At 42.0% G+C, this 22,333-nt stretch overlaps 1 protein-coding gene across 3 annotated transcripts in view; it reads right to left on the bottom strand.

The window, feature by feature from the left end:
• Positions 1 to 22,333, bottom strand: part of LOC133480757 (cadherin-24) — a 40,756-nt gene that overhangs the window by 8,945 nt on the left and 9,478 nt on the right. Inside the window, exons 1-5 of one of the 3 annotated variants that reach the window (XM_061779332.1) lie at positions 17,062 to 17,171; positions 9,523 to 9,951; positions 4,183 to 4,477; positions 2,819 to 2,938; positions 1,070 to 1,237 (exon numbers count right to left, since the gene is read on the bottom strand). In XM_061779332.1, the coding sequence (XP_061635316.1) occupies positions 1,070 to 1,237; positions 2,819 to 2,938; positions 4,183 to 4,477; positions 9,523 to 9,852 (913 nt within the window). In that variant the 5' untranslated portion in view covers positions 9,853 to 9,951; positions 17,062 to 17,171. Of the gene's footprint in view, positions 1 to 1,069; positions 1,238 to 2,818; positions 2,939 to 4,182; positions 4,478 to 9,522; positions 9,952 to 11,004; positions 11,576 to 17,061; positions 17,172 to 22,333 lie in introns of those variants that run through there. The other 2 variants (XM_061779334.1, XM_061779333.1) reach the window with 2 other exon arrangements.

Consider the following 22,333-nt stretch of genomic DNA (forward strand, 5'->3'; position numbering starts at 1 on the left):
ATAATGCATTTTTTTTCATGTAAAATCGTACTAAATTAAGAAATGTTCTTAAATGATTGCAAAATGTCTGCTTTGTGGAGGGTACCAAAATAAAGGTACTGTACCGTAGCTTGGGCTGCTAAGTCGAGCGTATAGAACGCGCTAAATGTGCATGTCACAAATTATTGTTGCCCACGCTAGCCCTTTGCCTCCGGCTATTTGTTTACATATTTCACGACCCGATGGGCCAACCAGAAACAACACGAAGAGGCTTGGAGGAAAACCACCAGCCATGGTTGTAAAAGCATAATAATAATGATAATAATGGTGAAGCAGCATGTGGCTCGTTGCCCCCAATTTTAATTTTTTTTTTGTAGTTTCTGTTCCAAAAAAAAAATGGATTGTTTGTTATCATGAGGCGGTTAACATTTACTGAGAAGACCTTGTTTATTGCATTCCTCGCGTTTGCTAATGGTGAAGCAGCATGTGGCTCAATGCCCAAGGTTATTCTTTTTACTCCCAGTACCGAGTAACTATATAAAAAAAAATAAAAATACTGGTACATATTTGTGATCATGAGGCGGTTCATATTTTGCTGTTAATTAGAAGACCTCCTTCACTGCAGTTCTTGGGTTTGCCAATGGTGAAGCAGCGTGTGGCTCATTGCCCAAGGTTACTTTTTGGGGATTCTGTGTACCAAGTCGCTGTAAAATGACATTTATGATCTTTGTTTATGAATTATGTTTGTGATCTGTGATCAAGTGGCAGCTAATATTTTTCTAATGTTATTCAGAAGACTTTGTTTACTGCATTCCTTATGTCGGCTCGTGGTGAAGCAGCATGTGGCGTTATTTTTTTTGGGGTATGATTTTGTTGATACACCTCCATTGTAATTGTTGAAACATTTTGTTTTATCACAAACATATTTGAAATAGGAGTAATTATGCTCCGAGGTCGCCGCTCTCAGCATACAACGCAACGTCGTCACAAAAACCTTTTTAGCCATCTAGAGGAAGAGAAAAACGAGTGCGCGACACGACTCAGAGGAAATGCCCAAATGTCGGCGCATGACATGAGAGGGGCTACTTACTGCGTCGAAAGTGAGGCGGGTTGTCGTTGACGTCGCTGAGCCTCACGGTGACCGTGGTGGTCCCCGACAGGCCCCCCAAGTGGCCCCCCATGTCTCTGGCCTGGAGTACCACCACGTACTCCTCCTGGCTCTCTCGGTCCATGTTGGGCACGGCCGTCCTCAGGACGCCTGAGCGGAGGGAGCCCAGACCCGAATCAGCGCGGCCGCGTCGCTCGGGATCAACGTCAAACTTTGCCAACTGGGACAATGAGAAGCGCAACTGCGGGCCAAATGTGTGTGTGCGTATGTGTGTGTTGACATCATACAGACAAGATGAGTGGACATGTGATCTGTCTGAGGCTCCACTGAAAATAATTGCGAGACTTTAGTAGGAGATTGAACTAAAACGTTTGGGTTTTTTTTTCCCCCGTCAAGTAATTACGATGTATTCCATTCAACATAGTTTTCACACACACCCAAAAAAAAAAAAATTGGGGGAGAATCACAGAAATTGAAAACTTTTACCAAAATATGTGACTTTTTTTTTTTTTTTTTTTTTTTTTTTTTTTACAAATTTGAATGCTTTACTTTTCATGGAAAATTAAAAAAAAGGAAAAACATTTCCCACTACAATTCAGTAAAAAAAAAAATCCCCCAAAATAAATGCTCATTGTTTTTATAATGTTTTTATTTAAAGGTTTAAAATGTTTTAAAAAAAATAATAATAATAATTTTATTTAGTTGCGAATAGAACAAAAAGTATTTTTTTTTCTATATCCCATGAACATGGATGACAAAAAAAATAATAATAATAATATTGAAAACGAGATTTGGCCAGAACCGCAGAAATTAAAGGGTTTAACCTAAATACAAATTTTATTTTTACAAAGATTTGAATGCATTAATTTTAATGTAAAGTTGAAAAAAGGAAAAAATATAACATTTCCGACAAGAATTTAGTAGAAAATTGTACAGAATAATTAGGTACTTCTTTTTTTCTTTTTTTTTTTTTTTAAAGCAACTATAACTTATTCCACAAACATTGTTTCCCCCCCACGCAAAAACATTTGACAGGACAGAAAACCTTTCAGGTTTGTACTGATTATATTACTTTTTTAAAGTAAAATTTAGTTGAAAAAAATATATATTTTTGACCATTTAGCTGGAAATAGAACAAGAAAAAAAACCCATCTTTTTTTTTCTTCTAATATTCCACTAACATCCATGACAAAAAGAAACAAATTCTTGAAAACAAAATTTGGGTAGAATTGCAGAAATTCAAGGATTTTGCCAAAAATATGTCACTTTTCTACTAATTTTAATGCATTACTTTAAACTCTCGCTATTCTCTGGGGAAATCCCGAGTAACTGACACAGGCCACCAAAATGGCTTAAAATTGCCTAAATATGCCACAAGATGGCAGCAAAGCACTTCATGAAGCTCCTCAACTCACATCACCAGAGTTCCTCGGAACCAACATGATCTTTTTCTTGATTTTGCTTTTATTTTGTCAAGTTTTTTGGTGGGGAGAATCACAAAGTGTAAAAAAAAAAAAAAAAACTACTTTTCATGTGAAATTGAAGAAAAAAAAACATTTAGTCAGAAATTGTACTAAAACAAAAGCAGAATTGTAAGTCACTTTTACTATTGCATAAGTTTTCATGTTCATGTCAAATGTTAACAAGATAACAAATGAAAGAAGAGAAAAATTCCCAGAAGAATTTTGCTGAAAATACAAATACAGCAAATACAGCAAAAGACACGCTGACCTGTTTGAGGGTCCACCGAGAAATATTCTTGCCCTTCGGTGATCGCGTACACCAGCTGGGCGCTGCTCCCGTACGAGGGGTCGTCGGCGTCCCGGGCCGTCACTCGGATGATGGACGTGCCTGCGGCGGGAGGTCGGAGGTCAGAGGTGCGGGAAACACACACTTTGCACTCACCGGGAGGAGGAGTAATATAGGATGAGCTCTGATGTTCGTCCGTATGTTGCCGATGAAAAAACATTTAAAATAAAAAAAATAAAAAACACGACACTCGAAAGTGTCATGCGAGTATTGAAGTGGAGCGTGCAATGCAGATAGTAATCACATAATATAATGGTAACTATATAATAACGAATCGAGTTTCATTTGTTCCATGACCACATTTGCAACTCAAAACACTCATCTCAAATAATCATTCCCTAATTAAATAAAGAAAAAGGCTTTGAATCCATTCCAGACTCCCCGAATAACCCAACAAAAGCTTGCGTCATGTGTTTGCGAAAAAGGAAACTAGCAGTTTATACTACTGAACTTTAGAAAAGAGTCATAACTGAACAGCGTAAAGCATTAACCAGTTTGTGCATCATGATTAATTCATTGCGGCTCCTTTGGGTGTGCGCCACTTGGCCACCGGGTGGCAGTATATGTGCCATAAAGAGAAAGAGAAGAGTTTCACAACTGCTGTATGTGACTCAGTAAGCCACAGCAATATTAGTCGTTCTCCGCAGAGGATAAAGGATATATGCTTGCATGGTATTGTTATATTGTCTGCTTTAATGTAATTGCCCATAAACACCACAGGATGGCAGCAGATCTCTACTTATGTAAAAAGAGCCCTGTACAATTAAAAAGCCGTCAGAAAAATAAAGACTCAAGTGCAGATACAGTGAACCGAAAAGTGCAGAGCCTTGCCACGAAGAGCGGAAATTTGTCATTGGCGCCAACACAAAAATGGTTTGTAATTGCCTGTAGTTGCCACAGGATGGCAGCAAATCATTACTTATGTCTGAGGGAAAGTCCTCAACTCACATTAACAAAAAAATAAATAAAATAGGAGGATTTTCCAGTGAATAACGGAATATAAGTTCCCCCCCAATCAGCAAATAGGCAAATTCGTTAATACTGAATCGCAAATAAGTGGGGGTCACTCTACCTGGAAAAAGTGCAGTAATAAAGTATTTGTACTTAGTTACTAGCCACCACTCATTAGAACAAACATTTCTGTTTCAAAGGCTGGACATTTTTTTTTGTCTCAACAAGAGGAAACGTTCTGGAAAAAGAGGTCATCTGCTCACTGAATTCAAATTCAAGTATGACTGCAGACAAGTGAAGCCTAACGAATCCGACTTTTTGCTAACGTACTGTACCTATGTTGGCCATCTCGGGCACGGTGGCGACGTAGGGCTCGCCGGGGAAGACGGGCGGGTTGTCGTTGATGTCCTGCACGCGGATGATGAACTGCGAGGACGGCTCCAGGGCGCGGCCCGTCAGGCGGTCGGTGGCGGTGGCGGTCAGGCGGTACTGGTCCTTCTCCTCGCGGTCCAGAGACTTGGTGACGTGGATGTTGCCCGTGTTGCCGTCGATGACGAACACCGAGCCCACTCCTTCGCCCTCCAGCGTGTACTCGGTGTGCCCGTCCCCTCGGTCCGTGTCCGTGTGGAGCTGGAGGAACGAACACAAGCGAACGGCTTGAGCGTCGGGAGCTAATTGACTCGCGTTCATTTGACTAGCGAGTTCGGGGATGAGAATATTCATATTGTAATAGGAATGTCACATATGGTATTGAGCAACTGTTCACAAAAGAGGCTTCAAGCTGTTCCTCCCCGTTGACGTTTACTCTCAAACCCAACATAAAGCAAAGACAATTACACCTTTTGTTTTTTTAAAAACGACCACATACCATTGCCTTCGAAAATGTCCGCTTAGCTCAATGCTAACAAACAATACAAAATACCTAAGAGGGTCTAAAAATGAACGGCAATTCCATTCATTTTGCTGGGGAAAGATGATGTCCGACTTTCGAGCTGCACGACTCCAGTCGAGTACCACGTTGTGCCACAATCTGCCAGGCAGCGCTGTGGTGAACTGGAAGACTTGTAGCGTAACGCAAAAAGAAGAAGAGGAGCCAGAGAAGGTCCCCTACTAAACTCCAGTAATAGTTGTTCCCGCAGAGGAGAGAGACAACAAGTCTATGCCTGTTTGTTTGTGTTGCTGCTCATGCGTGTCAAGTAGAAGTTGTTTGAAGGTGTAGAATTACCGGAATAAAAATGCTATTTTTCGTTAGCCTGTGTATGGCGTTTCACATTATATGTTAGCATTAAGCTTGCGAACTCTCATTGGACGAAATGAGATGGTTTGGCGTTTAAATATCCAATGTTTCATTCTCCTTCGTTGTGCGCTCTGTTTTTGTGTTGCTGCTTGTGTGTGTGTTCAAATTGGCTGAAAAGTGGCTAGTAAGGTGTTTCTATTGCCATCAAATGTCCAAATGTTAAAAAAAAAAACCCAAAAAACAGTCATGAAAGTGAAGGTTAATTGATCGTTAATGCAGTCAAACATCCTTTGTGATATAATCATGACCAATATGACAATAATATGATGTTATGTGGAGCTTGTAGCGCACATCCAGCGCGCTTCATGTTAGAGTGTGACGTGCTCGGTCAGTCAATGAGCAACCAATGGTACCAAGTGTGTGTGTGTGTGTGTGTGTGTGTGTGTGCGGCGCTAATGGGAGCGTGCAGCTCGTTAACTCGACCCGACCACACAAGCCAGAGGAGGTCTCGTCTCCATAACGTCCTACGTGCACAACACAACAAATCCCGCCAACCATCTGCTCGTTCTTCTCGCCATCCGTGTGAGGATCTTTGTCGAGTGTGTGTGTGTTTTTTTTCATCATATAGAACAAGCCTGGACATCCAGAAAAGTGACTTGTCTGAGGCTCTACTGACAAATAATCGTGGTAATTGGTCAAAAAAAGGTTTTGTTTTTGTTTTTCTCCAGAAATGTAATCATGTTTTCTGGAAGCAAAAAATATTTTCAGCAGAATCAAAGTGGGAGAAAATGCAGTAATGCTGTGAATTTGATAGAAAATTGTTCAAAAAAAAAAAAAAATTGTTTTTTTGGGTGAAGAACATTTTTTATGAAAGGAGAATTTGGGCATCATTGGAAAAAAAATCAAACATTTTTTCCAAATATGTCACTTGCCTCCAAACGATAAAGCAATACTTTTCATGTAAAATCTCTTGTCAAAAATCATAATCGTTTTACAAAACTGTCACTTTTCTACTTATTATAATACATTACTTTTCCAATGAAAATTAAAATAAGTAAAATAATTGACAAAAAAATTTAACTTTTTCCCCCAAGCAACCACTGTATTTCACTGATATGGAGGATAAAAAAAAAATAAAAAAAAAAAATAATAATAATAAAAAAACGAGAAAATTTTGGGGGGAAAAAAAATATTATTTTTAATTGAAACAAAATTTGTGCAGATTTACAAAAATTAACAAGCATATTACCAAAATATAAATAAAATGTATTGCTTTGTATGTAAAATTGAAAAAGATAATAAAAAAAAAAATTTCGATTGAGGGAAAAATTATCATCCCAGGAATTTCACCAAAAAGAGTGTTTTGTTCCCCCCCCCCCCCCACCCCCATATCAGTGGACTATGTCGCGGTTGGCGGGAAACAAAATGTATTTTTTCAATTCCGGACTCAATGATTTCCCCCCCCCCCTTTTTTTTTCATATTTTCCATGGAAATAATGTTTTATAAGGTGTTCCCGTGCGAGCGTGCAGAAATAGCGCGGCCGCATATTCAGCTGCTGAGCTTTTATGACCGGGAACCTTGGCCGCCTCGGGCCACGTGCGCTCTTCGTAATCTCAGCCGTCTTACTCACAAGCCTCCGCATATTTACATGCAAATCATGAGATCATCATCATATGTGGCTAAAATTAGGATGTCATTCTGAAATGCGCCCAGACCTCCGCCAAGGCCGAACTTACTATATGCATCCGGCCCATTCGGCCACGCTGTTCCACTCCAATCCTGTAGGCAGCAGTATTGACTTTATGATTTTTCTTTTCCTTGAATTATTATTATTTTTAACGATAGGCAGTGCCATCTGTTTGTATGTGATGCTGCTCCGTGTGTTTTAAAGTAGCAGTTGTTTGAAGGTTTATACTTTAATTAACATGACAGCTTTGCTACGTTTGTTAGCCTGTCTATGGCGTTTTGCTTTATATGTTAGCATTAAGCTAGTGGACATGAGTCAGATGAAATGAAAGGTTTTTTTGAACATTTTGGTGCTTACATTCTCTTTTGCTTTATGTATCCGTTTTACTGTACACTCCAACTGGGAGTGACTCCCTACTTTGACAAAGTAAGGAGTAGAAAGTTAAAGACACAGTTTTGTAATGCGGGGAGTACAAGTCATCAGAAAAAGGAATTTCTGTACTCAAGTAAAGTACAGATGCAACGGGAGACGTAGCCCTGACGCAGATAGCGAAAATCCACGCGTACCACAGCCACAGAAAACAAAGTCTGGACACTCTTTGAACTCACCGCACTTCCTACTCTGTCATTGGTTAAATGCACATCACGTGGTCGCATCTGCTCAGTTTTGGAAATAGTCAATTGCGTCACGTTGCAATGCACTGTGACTTTATGTCAAACCGAATGACGATATGACTTTGTTTTGGCGGCAAAGTACGACTTACGTCTCGATGAAACTCCTCAACTCACTTCAACATATTCCCCTGACACCAAGATGAAGCAAACTTTGAGTGAACAGTGGCAAATTTGTGACTGCCGAACTGCGAATATGCAGGAGTAATGTTGAAATAATAATGTTCAAATAATACCTGCCTGACAACGTGCGGGTGTCCCTAATGAAGTGACCGGCGAGTGTGCAATATAGAGCGCGCATGCGTGCAGTCGGCAGGGGCCAACATAAGCCCGAAGTACATCTGTGCTGGCGGATAACGTTGAGGATAAAAAAAAATAAATAAAAAATCCTAATAGCGCACACAACACCCCACCCACAGTTTGCTCGATAAGCGATATTTTATTTCATTTTTTATTCATCCCTCCCTTGCCTTCATTTCTTCCTCAAAGACACCATGCATCTTTGTGCGTGTGCGTGTGTGCACGCGCGTGCGATCCCATCAACCCCCCCTGGGGCTCGGCGTAATTGTCGTCTCAGTCCTGCTGTGCTTCAGCCGGTGTGAAAAGGAAGCCAGAATGTTGTTGTTTTTTTTTTTTTCCCCTCTCTGCCTCGCAAACAAAGCGAGGAAAAAAAAACAAACAAAAAAACAAAAAAAAATAAATCACAATGACGCCCGCGCAATCGCCCGCCATCTTTCTTCCACCTTTTTGCCTCAAAGGTGGAGACACCACTTTTGGGCAACTGGAGAACTACAGTGGGCTCACTCCATGTTGGTCATTTTGAAATGCAAAAATGGACCTGCTTGATCCCATTTCCAAGATGGCTGCGCCCATGAAAGCAGGACTCGACAAAAAAAAAATCACCGAGATGTAAACGAATGATATCGCAGCCATCAAACTTGAAATCACTCTCCTGCCTAATGACGAAAATTGAATGAGCCCACTCTTGTTCTCAGTGGCTCATGTCAGTGTCAGTTAAAATTCACTTGTACTTTTGTAAGCATAGCAGTTGATTTAGTACTTTTACACTATTTTTTATTTTTTTTTTACATTTTTTTAGTATCTGTAGTATCCATTTTAAAACGTCGCCCTGGCTTTATTGCGCAAATATGGAAGCGGCGTTCGCCTGATTGCTTTAGCGCCGCTTGACAACTGTATCAATAGCAAACAGAGCGGGATATTAAACATTTACGAGGAGTACGCCGCGCGGCTAAGAAACCAATCTAGGCTGTCATTGTATATCGCGCCGGCTCCGAAGCGGTTGGCGGAGCTCGCCTGTTAGCGTTACGCCTCGCCACTTTGACTCGCTGCTCGCCGCGGCGACATTCCAGCAAAGCTGTCAAATGCCACAAGTGGGGCTGCTGCTGCGGGGGCACCGTGCTTCCGGTGGGCATCGCCGGCACTTTGCCGGTGTCAGGCGTGAGAACAAGTCTGCCTAAAATTAAAAAAAAATAATTTTTATGCATGGTTATATAGTAAGTGGAATTATTGGCAAGCCGTCGGCGCAGAGCCGTCAAACTTCACCGACATGCGCGGCCCTCGTGAAATGACGAGTGTTCAGTGTTGCACAGCTGTCGGGTATACAGCGCGTGGTTCGAATTTGGTAACAATCGGACAAAATCGCGATATAGTCTTCGAAGGATCCTAAAATGGCTGCCTCAAACCAAAATGGTAAACCTGCTGTGTCTTTTCGGGCATGGCTGGTAGAGATGTTTTTGTAGGCATACTCGACATGTGGCTAGGTGAAACTAGATACAATGGCAGAATTTTGCAGTTATGAGGTTCATACTTTGTAGCCAGTCGTCAAACTTTGTTGCCATTCTGTGCCCGCACGTAATGGCAAAAACTAGGATTCTCCGTAATTTAGTGTGGTCCTTCTGTCTAGTATGTGACGTTCCAATTTGGTAGCAACTGGACAAAATTTCCAGGACGGGTTTGTTCTTGAAGGACCGCTGGAAATGGCCAAAATTGACCCTAAAATGGCCGCTTCACACCACAGTGCTGAACTTCCTGTGTCAAAGTTCATTCGGTTCCACCTACCCGTCCGATAAGTACAGGTTCGGGTCCTCGGTACTCCTCTATGACGAAGAACTGGTTCCACAGCCAGCTCCTCTTCCGGCGAGCACGTGGCCTCCCGCTTTCTTGCAGATTTCCGTGGTCCGACTCGACCGGCCGGGGCCTCTCCTGACCCGTTTCGGCGACGGAGCTGAACTCGAGTGCGGCGGAGCCCTCTCCACGAGTCCAAGCGCTCTTCCGGTGAGTCACGGCCAGTCCGGTGCCAAGTTTGGATGGAGGAAGTCCAGCCAGATGTTGCGAGGCGACCGGGACGGCGCACAAGAAGAGAAGAAGACGGACGACGTGTCCTCTCATCGCGGAGATCTCAGTGGACGACCGGCGAGGAGATCATCAGCGGCGCAACGTTGAAGTCCATCTTCGTGACACGTGTCTTTCCAAAAATGGATCTCAGTCCTAAGAGAGAAAAACAAAAAGAATGTGCATTCAACCAAGCAACTCCTCCTCCTCATATCATCGCATGTTAGTTCAAAACATTCTGCAATAAAAGATGCCAAAAACATTTTAAAACCATGTTAATATTTACAGACTATGGCTGAAAATGTCCCCGAACAAGCTGAAACGGCAGTAAAATCCAACCTGAGGCCCTTCCGTGATGTTTGTGAACAACGGACGCCAGGCTACTTCCGGGTGTCACGACTTGAGCGGCCTCCGCTGACCTGACCTGAAACCGTGACAAAAATGTGCTGTGTCTGGGCTTGCTACTTGTAACTTTATTTCTTCATTTCGCCCTGGAGGACAATCGGTTCTGCAGTAAGACGGTAAAAACAGAACAGTACCGGTACAAGCAAAAAGGGAGCTCAGGGTCACGGCGAAAAGCGCTTTTGTTGGCTACAGAGTAAGAAGGACATATTTTCATACTCGCTGGCTGTGAAAACACTTCATTTCAACAGACTTGGAAAAAAAGGCAAGACCCAAAGCGCGGCAGGATGATTGACTCCTGCGGTGATTTTGACAATTGGAACCAATTCGCCAATTCACGTGTTTCCATACCACCGGAAACGCACGATTCTCCAAAAAAATAATACTAATCGGTCGAGTGAGACTTAACCCGAGCACCGCCACGTCGAGAAAAGTGCCCACGCTGGCCGTCTGCAAGTAATCGCAAGCTAAGCCGCGCTTTTCATTGACTTTCCGATGCTCGCCGCGGCGTTCTCGTCTATAACGCTCCCTGTCGAATGTGCGCGCGAGATGGATTAGCGCAGTTTTTCCCACCCTTTATTATGCCATGGCACACATATACGTGCAGGGTGTCATGACTTATTCTGTATGAATGGCAAAAGGTTTATCGGACTTTCCTGGAAGAGCACAAAATTTTTCTGCCTTTCACGAAGCGACGTTAACTCATTCAGTGCCCGCGGACATTTATATTGGTCGACTGGAATCAAATTGTTTACTGCCACCGATGAGTATGTTTTTGGGTTTTTTTCAACCAATGTAATGACTTACAGATCCCAGTAGATGGCGGCGTTGAGTGGAAGGTAAAGATGAGACGGCGAATCTCGGCCGGTCGCGACGATTGTGAGGGAGAAAATGCCAAATGCCAAATGCGAATATTGTCTGTAAATGTATGTGTGTGTGTGTCGAGAAGTAGTAGGAAGTTATGTGTCACAGCCGTGAGAAAAGATGACGCAGTTCATGGGGTGAAGGGCGAACGCGAAAAAAGCCAGACATTTACCGTTGCTCGCGGTGCATTTTTTAGTTGCATATACATGATCGTTTTGCCATCAAAGGCCCTTTTCAGTCAGACAAGCAACAAAATACGAGGGTCTCAGTCACTGTTCTGCTCGACGTGTTTCATTTGACGCTTTTGGATCAGAAAACGTTATTTATTTTTTTTTTTTTTGGGGGTGATTTTCTTTTGTTGGGTTCGGTGCTTTTATTTTCACACCACACGATATTCTGCGGAGCTTGAAAGATCAGCCAAAATGCTCTCCGTGGAACTCTTATTTGAGAAAGTCCAGCAGTGACTGAGCCAGTAAATAATCGTTGTTGGGCAAATGAAGTGAATTTGTGGCGGCATGCCTTGGCACCCTGGTTGGGAATCGCTTGTTTAGTGTACGACTCGCTCGCTGACCCGATGCCCCCCCCCCCCGGTTAGACGCCTGACACGGGCTTTCGGTGACGGATGACCTCGCTAGCGACGGCCTCCTCCCGCCTCCGCCTTCCCTTAAAGGCGTCCGTTCGATGGCTTCATCAATGACACCACGTCATCTCCTCTCCCCAAAATCACGCCGCGACTGCTTCCTCTTCCGTGTCGGGACGGCTCAACTGAATCCACCCGCCCGCTCTTCCCCTGCACCCCAACCCAATTTGCTGACATCTGTTATCTCCTCTTTGCACGCACGCAAAGCAAGCGCTCAGGCATTATCCACACACACACACACACACACACACACGCACACGCATGTGCAAACAGATCTCCACGAAGTTGTGTGTGTAGGTCGGATTCAAACGCGGAAATTCCGCTGCGTGCGTGATCAATGCGGCGGCTAAAACGCGGCGCGAATAATAACGGCGACTAAACAAATGCGCTTTGATCCATTTACATGCAAATGAGCCCCAAGCCGCTTTTTTTGATGACGCCGTAAAACAGCAACACAACATTGTCGCGACAGTTAAAGCAGCGCTGTGTAATAATATGTAACGTTTAAATTAAGCATTTCAAAGTGATGCTATACGCCAGCTGGTGAAAGGGAACCATCTCATAGGTTGCAGCGTCGGAGCTCGACCCTGAAATAACGACGCACCGGCCGGGATGCTCTTGTCGCGGTAGCACTAGCGCCACGGCTAACCTCACTTTGCACAGTAGCGTGCTGCTTCGCGCCGCAAACTTTTCCACGCGCATTTCTGAAGCGGACGAGTTCTAACGAACAGCATTTAGCAGGCATGGTGGTGTTATTCTGTTTCATCTCAGGCATCGTGCGGACAACCGTGACGCCGTCCGCAGCTGATGCTTTTCAGTTTTTGTAAGCATATCACCATGGAACTCAGCAATTGACATTAGAGCAGCGCTTAAAAATTGCCACCTGCCCCTGACTGCATTTCACTGCCAGTTTGAGAGGTTTGCCACGGAGAGCATCAATTGCAGCAGCGTGAGGGCCGCAAAGCTTCTCAAACTGCCACTTAACTGCAGCTGGGAACGGGAAAAAAAAAAAAACACAGTTGCCAAAGGGGAGCCCGTGCGCAAGTACTCGCGTCAGAAGGCTAGCTAAACCACTACCGCAAATAGCGTTTTTGTTTTGTTTTGCTTCTTTACTTCAAGAATCTGAAGTGCACATGGAACATGTAAAATTTGCAAAGCAAAATCAATCAATCAATCAATAAAGCAATAGCTTGTAACTTGCCAATCTGGTGAGTTGGGTCACTCGTAAGGGAAGGTACCACTTTACATGACTTAGCTTAGCATTGTTAGCTTCCTTGGTATTGTCTTGGATAAGTCCAATATAATTATAATTATTCTTCAGATGTTTCACATTTACAAACATGGCCAAAAAAAAAAAAGAAGCAATTCCACTTCAAAACAGTCAGGGGAGCCCGGAAGCAGACAGTTAAAATGTTAATGTCAACGATCAAAATCAAAGATTTAAGCATTTTAATTTAACTGAATGAATTTTGAATAATAATGTTCTTTCACTCATCTAAAATTAATAATCAGCATCAGGGATTTTCATTACAATTTGTAATAATTTACCCGTCATACAAATGCAATTATTAAAATAACATGAAAAAAAATAATAATAATTTCAATACTGTCTACTAAAAAACGTTTACATTTTTTTTTTTATTGTGAGTTGCATTTTTTGGCAAGTATATCGGTTTATTTAATGCATAACTATGATTATAGTCATTGAAATACTTTCATTCAATCATTTCCCAAGACAAACAAAATTGATGTTTTTTTAAAAAGGTTTATTCCAGTCATCAGAAATAAATTTATGAGAAAATCAAATGTATTTTTTAAAATCATATATTTGAATTGTTAATTTTTGTACTATTAGATTGGAAAAAAAAATACTCCAAACATTGTATTATTGTAACTACTGTTATTTATTATTATTAGTTGTTGTTATTATTACTATTATATTAAAGAATTTAAAGTTACATTTAATTAAATTTAAGTTATGTGACAGTAATTATCGTGAAAAAAAAAAAAATTATATATATATATATATATATATATATATATAATTTACAGGACATATTACTACTATAGCATAACATTTCATCTAAAATGTGTCATCATTATGCAGGATCGGTACCAAGAACACCCACTTAAGTTCCCAAATAGGGTCTGCTTCCTTTCACCACAACAGACAATTTCCAATGCCAACGCAGTTCCCTCCCAAGTAGACGCTTGCCTCGTGGATTAGCACATTTCTGACACCATTTATCATCATCCATATGTAACGCCTCACACTAAGCAATGTAAAAGCCTCTTTTTAAATCGCTCAAAAAAAAAAATACATAAAGAAAGTGCATCTTTTGGAGCACTTTTGTCTCTGGCGGCTATTGTGCTTTTTTAGCACAGCTTAGCTTTGGCGGCTTTCTGTCTTTCAGGGTTGTTGTGAGTGTGTGTGTGCATGTGTGCATGTGTGTGTGTGTGTGTGTGTAAGGATGAAACTGAAAGCGTGATTTGCTGGTCGGGATGATGAGTGGCGACATCACTCCAAATGGCAAATCGCTGTTCCCGTCGCACTTTGCTCTGCATCAACTTCCATTTTTGTTAATAAAAATAGAACCCGCCGTGCAATGCATGCCAGGCCTTTTACATATAGTAGTGGATGGAGACACTGAGTAAGAGAAAGCGATGAATGGATGGATGGGTGGATGGATATAGATGGAGGGAGGGAGGAGCGGGGTTAATGGTTAAAGTACATGCGAGGGTACAAGCTTGGCGGGCTGAAATGACCAAAGCGGAGACACATTCTGTCCCATTTGAGCATCTCTGGTCGCCTTAGTGCTTAAAAACCTCTCATCCATCCTCAGTGCGCGCACACACACACACACACACACACACACACGCAAATGGAACGCACACGTGCACGCACGCCCAAAAGGGTGAAAGGGGCTCATCCTAGCATTTTTCTTATGTGGACAAGACAAACTGTAACCATCAAAAAAATGTCCCCACAATAAAAAGATATGTCAAGATTTGTGGCACATAAAGATAGAAAGACAAGTACACACTTACACACAGAACTGCAGCGAACACCCGCTATTCGCTCGTGAAAATCCGCGAGTGACTGTAGCCCCCCTTAAATGGAGTTTGTAATTGTGTATCGAGTTCAACAAGATGGCGGCAAAACACTTCAAACCGAGAGGATCATAAAGCATCAACACCATGCATCTAGCAAGTACACAATCATGGAGCCATGTTACATCAATGACTGTCTTCAGTCGTTACATTATTCAAACACAAACAGACCACCTTCACATGAGCGAGCATACAAGCCAAAATAACACACTAGCACAAACATGGCATGACATCACACCAACAAATATGCGCAGTAGCACTTTGCACAAATGCTATTAAGTCATTAAATGCAACTTTGGGAATGTACACGCAATATTAAATGGTAGCGAATACAGGCAAACTAACAGCAAAGTAGACTAAACGAGCTATTAGTAGCTACGTCGGAAAGGAAACCGAGGATAGGCGACATTTTCAGACGATCAACAACCAAGTGGGCTTGACTGCAAATATGCACGTTAAAACAAATAAAAAAATGGCTTTATATGGGGCAGTTTTAATTGTGCCCTTGTGAACTCTGCCTAGCAACAAGTGGCCACGCAAACAAACGAGCCATGATGATGATCTATATTGCTGTTTGGTCATTCATTGCATGTCGTTAACGTTTTTCTTTGGCTTTTTCCCAAAAGAATCAGTGTGGACAAGTAGGTGAGAAAACAAATTGAATACCTTTTCCAGAGTATATTTTTAAACAAGTATCTGTGTGAGCACTTTTGCCACCTCTGTCATCACTTGTTATCAAAGTTAAGCAAAGATAGTCTTGTTTTGATGATTTGCAGTGATTAACTTTTTACTAAGAATGCTGGAAAGTGCAACATGAATCACTAAATGTTTTATTACGTTTTACAGCTGAGAACAATTTAAAAAAGTAATTCCCCAAAAAATTGTACACCGACAACAATTCATTTTGTGTGACTTTTTAGACCTAAAAAAATGATCATGATTTGTCATGAGCAAAGCGTTATATTTAAAATTATTTCTTTTTATAGCAATAGTTTTATTATTGTCAGAAAATAAAAACGTACAAAAATATCAGAAAATATGAAATGTGATGGCAAGTTTTGTGGGGGTTCTCAAAAAGCCTGAAAACTGACCAAATTTAGCAGACGTTCGTGTCCTGATTTTAGGGGTGCGAAACTAGACACCCCAAAACGCAAGCCCCCAAGACCAATTTCACTGATCAACATGAAATTTGATATATATATATTTATTTATGGACATTACTTACAGTCCAGTACCCATCTTTATTTTTATATTTAATTTTAAAGCTTACTGCTAAGTAGTGTGCACTAATGTGATATCCTATGATAGGATTATCCTATGAATAATCTGATAAATAGGGTTTTAAAAGGTCAAAATACACGTTAAATAATGAAATCAATATGGTGTCTCTACTTCGTGGACATTCGCTTATCGCGCCCAGTCCTGGAACCTAACTCCCGCGATAAACGAGGGTTCGATTTAACGTGAAATATTTCATTATTATAATGCCTAATGACATTAGAAACCTGAAGTCCTTCAAGTGTATACCTATTAATTAATCACTGTTTGTAGTAAAACGGGAAGGAACGCTTCCTTTAAACATTGCCTGGACGGTTCATAAAGGATTTGCAATAGTGATGAGTGTTACCCATTGCCAGTTTCAAATGGGACGTTTTGAATTTCCTGCTTGCATAAACTAAGAAGTGAGTGGAAAATGCACATTAGCCAAACATCAGTATCACACACACACACACCGTCTCACACACACACACACACACACACACACACACACGCACATCTGGCTGCGCTTGTTAGTGCTTCCCAAGTTAGCGGAGAGATGCACTAAAACAGCCCGCGGCGTGACCTTGTCTCGTTAAGAGGCCGGACAGTATAGAAATAATAATAATAATGATAACAACATGAAATAAAGTGACCTACTTGGTGCCCCCCTCCCACACACACACACACACACCCCCACCCCTCGATGTGATTCACACACTCGTGCTGAGCCGTGCATTACATCCAAGCCGACACTCATGATGATGATGATGATGATGCTGGGGATGATTTGGCGCCAATGGCTGCAGGTGATGCTGTGATGAGAACATGTATGATGATGATGATGATGGTGGCGAGCACCTCTTCCATGCACGTGCAAGGCAAAAATTACAAAAAGAAAAAATGGTGTGGTGGGGGGGGGGGGGGGGGGATGATTGGGGGGGTTGGGTGGGGGGAGAGAAGGAAAGAAAGTCAAGCTTGGATTTTCCTACCAGCTGCGTGCAGCTGAAAGCGATGCGGCGCACGGACGACGATGCTGAGGTTCATGTGAGCTTGACGTGAGGTCTGTCCCCTTCACCCAGCCTCTCTCTCTCTCTCTCTCTCTCTCTCTCTCTCTCTCTCTCCCTTGCTCTCTTCCTCCGTCACTCATCTTTTCCCTCCATTAGTCTTCAGCGTGGAGGAAGAGGCTCTCTAAAAGCTTGCTATTTTTGAGGAGGGACACTTTGCCGAGCATTTAGGGGGGCTCTCGCTCATGTACAAACCACACACACACACACACACACACACACACACACACACGTACATGCATGCATCTACTCAGACCCGCTGAGTGCGAGCCCGTTCACTTTTGACTAGTGGCACCTGGGACTTAATCCACCTCTTGATACCCTCGCTATCACGTCCCAATTATACAAGCCATCAATATTACACCCAAAAAAAAAATGAACAGCACGCAAGTGTGCCACATAAATCATCTGGAGCAGTTCGCAATGAATATTTATCAAATAACACGAGAAAAAAAAACGTGAAAAAAATACTCACGCCTGTATGCTGTTTTAGTTGTACTTTTTGTTTTCTCCTTGTTTGAAATGTTTATAAGCTGTTTTGTTTCCCCCTCTCTTTGTTTTAAAATGCTTTTATAATCACGTGAAGCACATTGGGTTACGTGTGTATGAAATGTGCAATGTAAATAAATGTACTTTGCTTTGCTTAATGTGATCGAGGGCCGGAGAAGAATCGATGGACGGATGCACTGATGGGCAAAGAAACAGTCCCATTGCTAATATACTTTAACATACTGTCTGGGTCAAATTTGATTGGTTTTGACATTCGACAGTAATAAAAAAAAATACCTGAAATGTAACCCAAAATACACAAAAAAATGAAAATATTTAGAAATGTAATGCATTTGTACAGGTGCTACAAAGTTTGTGCCTACTAAAATGGATTTTAGTTTGTGTTAAATCATGGACAATTGTGGTAATGGTGGGAATCTTGAAACAATTTTTTTTTAATGGGACAGTGGGAACAGTGTTCAAGATGGAGCTTGAAACAGTCCTGAGAACTGTCTGTGTTGCCACCACATGAAGTACAGGTTTTCCTTTTTGTTCCAGTTTTTTTGTTGTGTTTCTTTGACGATACCACCACGAAGGGACAGTTTTGCGTGGCAGATGAAGCTATATTGGAAAAAAAAAGCTTATGAAGCCCGGTGGAACAGGACAGTATGCGTTTTTTGATGGGTCAAACACAACCCGACAAAACTGATTGAGTAGGAGCCCCTTGAAAGTTAAAAACAAGAGGCCCCCACATCAGTTTCAAAGTTTGCTGGCCGAAAGGGAGTCGTTAGTCAAGGACTCGTGGAACAAGGATGGAATTTCACCGTGAGCGTTTTTTTACTCTCTCCCACCAAACGCGAGGGTAATTCCTCTGCTCCCCTTCACGCTTCTTTGATGGGATTTTTATTTCCCGGTTGGAGGAATAGTTTTAATGAAGTGAACGTTTCCCAGACAATTTATGTGCCGCCGCGCTTCGCTTGCTCACCAAGCTTATTACCTCCATCAAGGAGCTTGTGTGCGGAAAACCGCTCTTGTATGCATCCAACTCAATGCGTTGGAGTTCAGAGAGGGAGTCTCTCTGGAGGACCACTAGCTGCTCCCAAAGCGCAAATCCCGGCGGATGCAAACTCGGGGGGGGGGGGGGGGGAACACCGTAAAAAAACGCCATAATAAATTCCACAGGAAGGAAAATGTCTAACATGGTGGACGGCGGAGAACGTACGCTATCTCTGCTCCGTTTTAAGACGAGGAGTTTTGACTCGCAACTAATCCGTCCGGATTACGGGATGTTAATCCCAATCGAAAGGTCGGGAGATCTCGGGGCCGTCTTGTTTATACGGGGAATTTAATATGATTTCTTTGTGGAAACAAAAGCGTCTTACAAAGCTCTTTGCACAGACACGTTGTTCTCAAGTGGGTTTAGTAACAAATCCTGTCATGTGATTTGACGAAAGCTTTTATGTTATTATCGTTATTGTTATTAATGACCCAAATGTAAGATTTCTGAAATAAACTGAGTATTTTTTTGGGTCACAAAACCAAGCAAAGCTTTCAAACATCCTTGTAGCCATGTTGTTTGTTTTTAATCGGCTTGAGCTCTATAGACTCTGCCTAGCAACAAGTGACCATGCAAATGCAAAGAATCTGAGCCAGTCAGTTGACCGACGTTGCTACGTCTGCTAGCCGGCGACAACTGTGTTATTATTTTTGGATTGAACGAATCAAACCAAAGCATCAATGTGGCATTTTTGCCTGAATGCAAAACGTGTTGTAGCGCGCAGACACTAGCGCTAAAGTTAGCGTCGGGCACTAGAGTATGAGCAAGGCTAGTGTGTCTGGCTGCAAGAGGTGTTGTGAGGAAAATTAGCTTGTTGCAATTGATTACTGTAATTACATAGCTTTTATTAATTCAGTATTTAATAATTAATTAGATTTTTTACATTTTGTGGCATTTTAATCATTAATAAACTTTAATTAAACAATTACATTAGTCAAAGTTTGATCATTCAATATAAGCACACTTTTATTGCATTAAATTGACGATTCAGTTAATTTGTGAATTATACATAATTTTTTTTTTTTGGTGGCAGTAAACTCAAATGTGTTCACTTGACAACAGCAGTTTGGCAAATAGTGAACAATTCTTCAAAAAAGAGGCTTCAAGCTGTTCATTGACACTCTCAGTCTCTACTGTATGTCTGTACTATACTGCCCTCAAGTGGCCAAAGCACACTCACCAGAAGGAGCAGCACAATGTCCTTTGAACTGAAGCAAAAAAAAAAAAAAAAAAGTCTTTAAATTCAATGTAATTTTGTCATAGTACAATGTTACAAAGTGCTACTTTCCTAATTAAAAACACATTACAAACATCTTTGTTGTTTTTTTTTTTTGGGGGGGGGGGGAGCCTGGAACGGATTAATGGCTAATTTCTTGGCACCGCTGTATTGCCTTTTTATTACGTACAGATGCTTTGTATAATAATGACGTGATAGTGGTGTTATTAACTGGTGGATTCATTTGCAGTACTCGCCACTGCTGTTCCCCTTTCTTGCATCTTCAAGCTGTGAAAACACAGTCATCAGATTAGCAATCAGCGACCGTATTAACCATTTTCAGATAAAGCCAAAACGAACGTTTCTCTGGCCCATTTCGCCCGTCTAGGGATCCGCCAGCTCAACTCGCCTCTCGGGTGCGTGGCGCCGTTATCGATGCTAAAGCTTGCGCGCAAGCACATCGCAAAGCCAAGAGGCGATCGATCCGTCGCTCCGGGTTGGGGAGCAAACTTGAACGGGCTCTCCACCGCCACAGAGATAGAAATGACCATCGTAATGTCGTCTGCAGTGTTGGCAAAGTTACTTTCAAAGTGTAATGGAGTACACAAACAACTAACTGTCATTTAAAAGGAACTAAGTGATGTGGAAAAAGATGATTTTATCAAATGCTGACAGTCACTGAAAGGTGGAAAAAAAGGAAACCCAAGTCACAGCAAGAGGAGCGATACATGCCGACTGAGCGAAGGTCACGGATATTAACAGTAACAGAAATAGAAACGTGACGGCAGCTGGTGTTTCAGTCAAATCACCTCGTATACTGCATTCTTGTGTTTGCTCTGGACAATCTCTCCTCTTTCGTCTCACTAATATGCTGCTGCTGTAAATCAACGACTTTTGAATTTTTTAAGTGTCAGATAACCTTGTATACTGCATTCCGTGTGCTTTGTATGATCGCTGTTCTTTCTGGCAAAGAATTCAAAAGCCCTTGCATACTCCATTCCATATCTTTATTCCGTGTTCTGTTTTTTTCCCAGTATTGGACGTCATTTCGGGGCGCCCAAATCTTTAACCGTTGACTCTCGTTAAAGGTTTGACATGCACCGTAGCTACTCTTCAAATCAATAAATCGGACAAAGGTGCGGCGGAACATTCCAGCGCCCTGAGCTAGCCGACGTCACATCGTTGCTCGGCTGGATCTCTCCACACTTCATTGAATTCAATAAAGTTAAGAAAAATATAAAAAAATACAGAAACATGTCGACTTCCTGTCAAGTCCAGTTTGTCAACTGGGATTACTATTTGTTGATTTCAAGTTTGACATCTAGTCGTACCTCTGCAGTTTGAAGGTAAGCTTGCTAACACTGGTGGCTAGCTCACTCAACACAGATGAATGAAGATAGAAAGTCCACTCTTGGTGTGTCCCAGTGTTTATTTCGGTAATATAGCCGAATATTGGCAAGGAAAATGTGTTTTTGTTCACCGCCCGCTCGTAGATTGCGATATTAATGAACTTTTCAAGCTTGGTTTATTATGGATGAGGCTCACTCAATTCAATCATACTTGTCTCGTTAAGAGGAGGCTGAGTCTGCACCGAGCGTGGTCTCACTACTGCGCCTGGGATTTATTTGTAATGATGCCCACGATAGGTTGGAGAAAAAAAGAAAAAAAAAAGCACACACTTAATTATCGCCTCGACGTTTTGAAGTCGCCGCATAATCCGTAGGCGCTGCCCGGAGGCCATCCGCCATTGTGCCATCTTCACAATCAAAAAGACACATATGGGCTTTGTCTGTTTTTCCTCGGCGGCTCGCGTGATGACTTGATTTACAGGCAAACGCCACGAACGGGCGACTTCAGCACAATCTCGCTTATTCATTAAGCGGCACCGGGAAGGTCCGCGAATCCCCGCGGCGGAGGGCCGCAAATCAATTTTTGAGTCATTATTGTTTATAGCGCACCTATGGAAATCAATCAAGACGTTCCCATAAGTAACTGGCGCTAGCGGAGATAGTTGCGCAATACAAGGTTTCATAATGTTAATAAACGATAGGCAACATCTGGGTGGCAGGTAGTAATCGACTGCCGCTGACTTGAAATGAAACGATGGCAAACACTGCACCACCATTTATCCCGAAATGTTTAGGATTTTTTTTCTGGATTTCCTAAAAAAAAGAAAAAAAAAAAATCTAAATTATTCCTGCAAAACCTATGGGTGAGGAAGACAAATCGAGTAGATGTTGTAAATACTTGTTCGGAGATGATCGCGAGACTACTGGTGGACTAGTAGCCACTTTTAAAAGAGCCATAAAGGGAACCAAACCTCCATCATCGGGTTTGTGGAAGGCATTTTGTCCCAGGCATGTATAAATATTTGCTCGAATTGTCTTTCTTTGAGTAATTTAGCAAAACATAATCAACAGCTCTGCAGCACGTTA

This window comes from Phyllopteryx taeniolatus, chromosome 7 (assembly GCF_024500385.1).
Source record: "Phyllopteryx taeniolatus isolate TA_2022b chromosome 7, UOR_Ptae_1.2, whole genome shotgun sequence".
Lineage (NCBI taxonomy): Eukaryota > Metazoa > Chordata > Actinopteri > Syngnathiformes > Syngnathidae > Phyllopteryx > Phyllopteryx taeniolatus.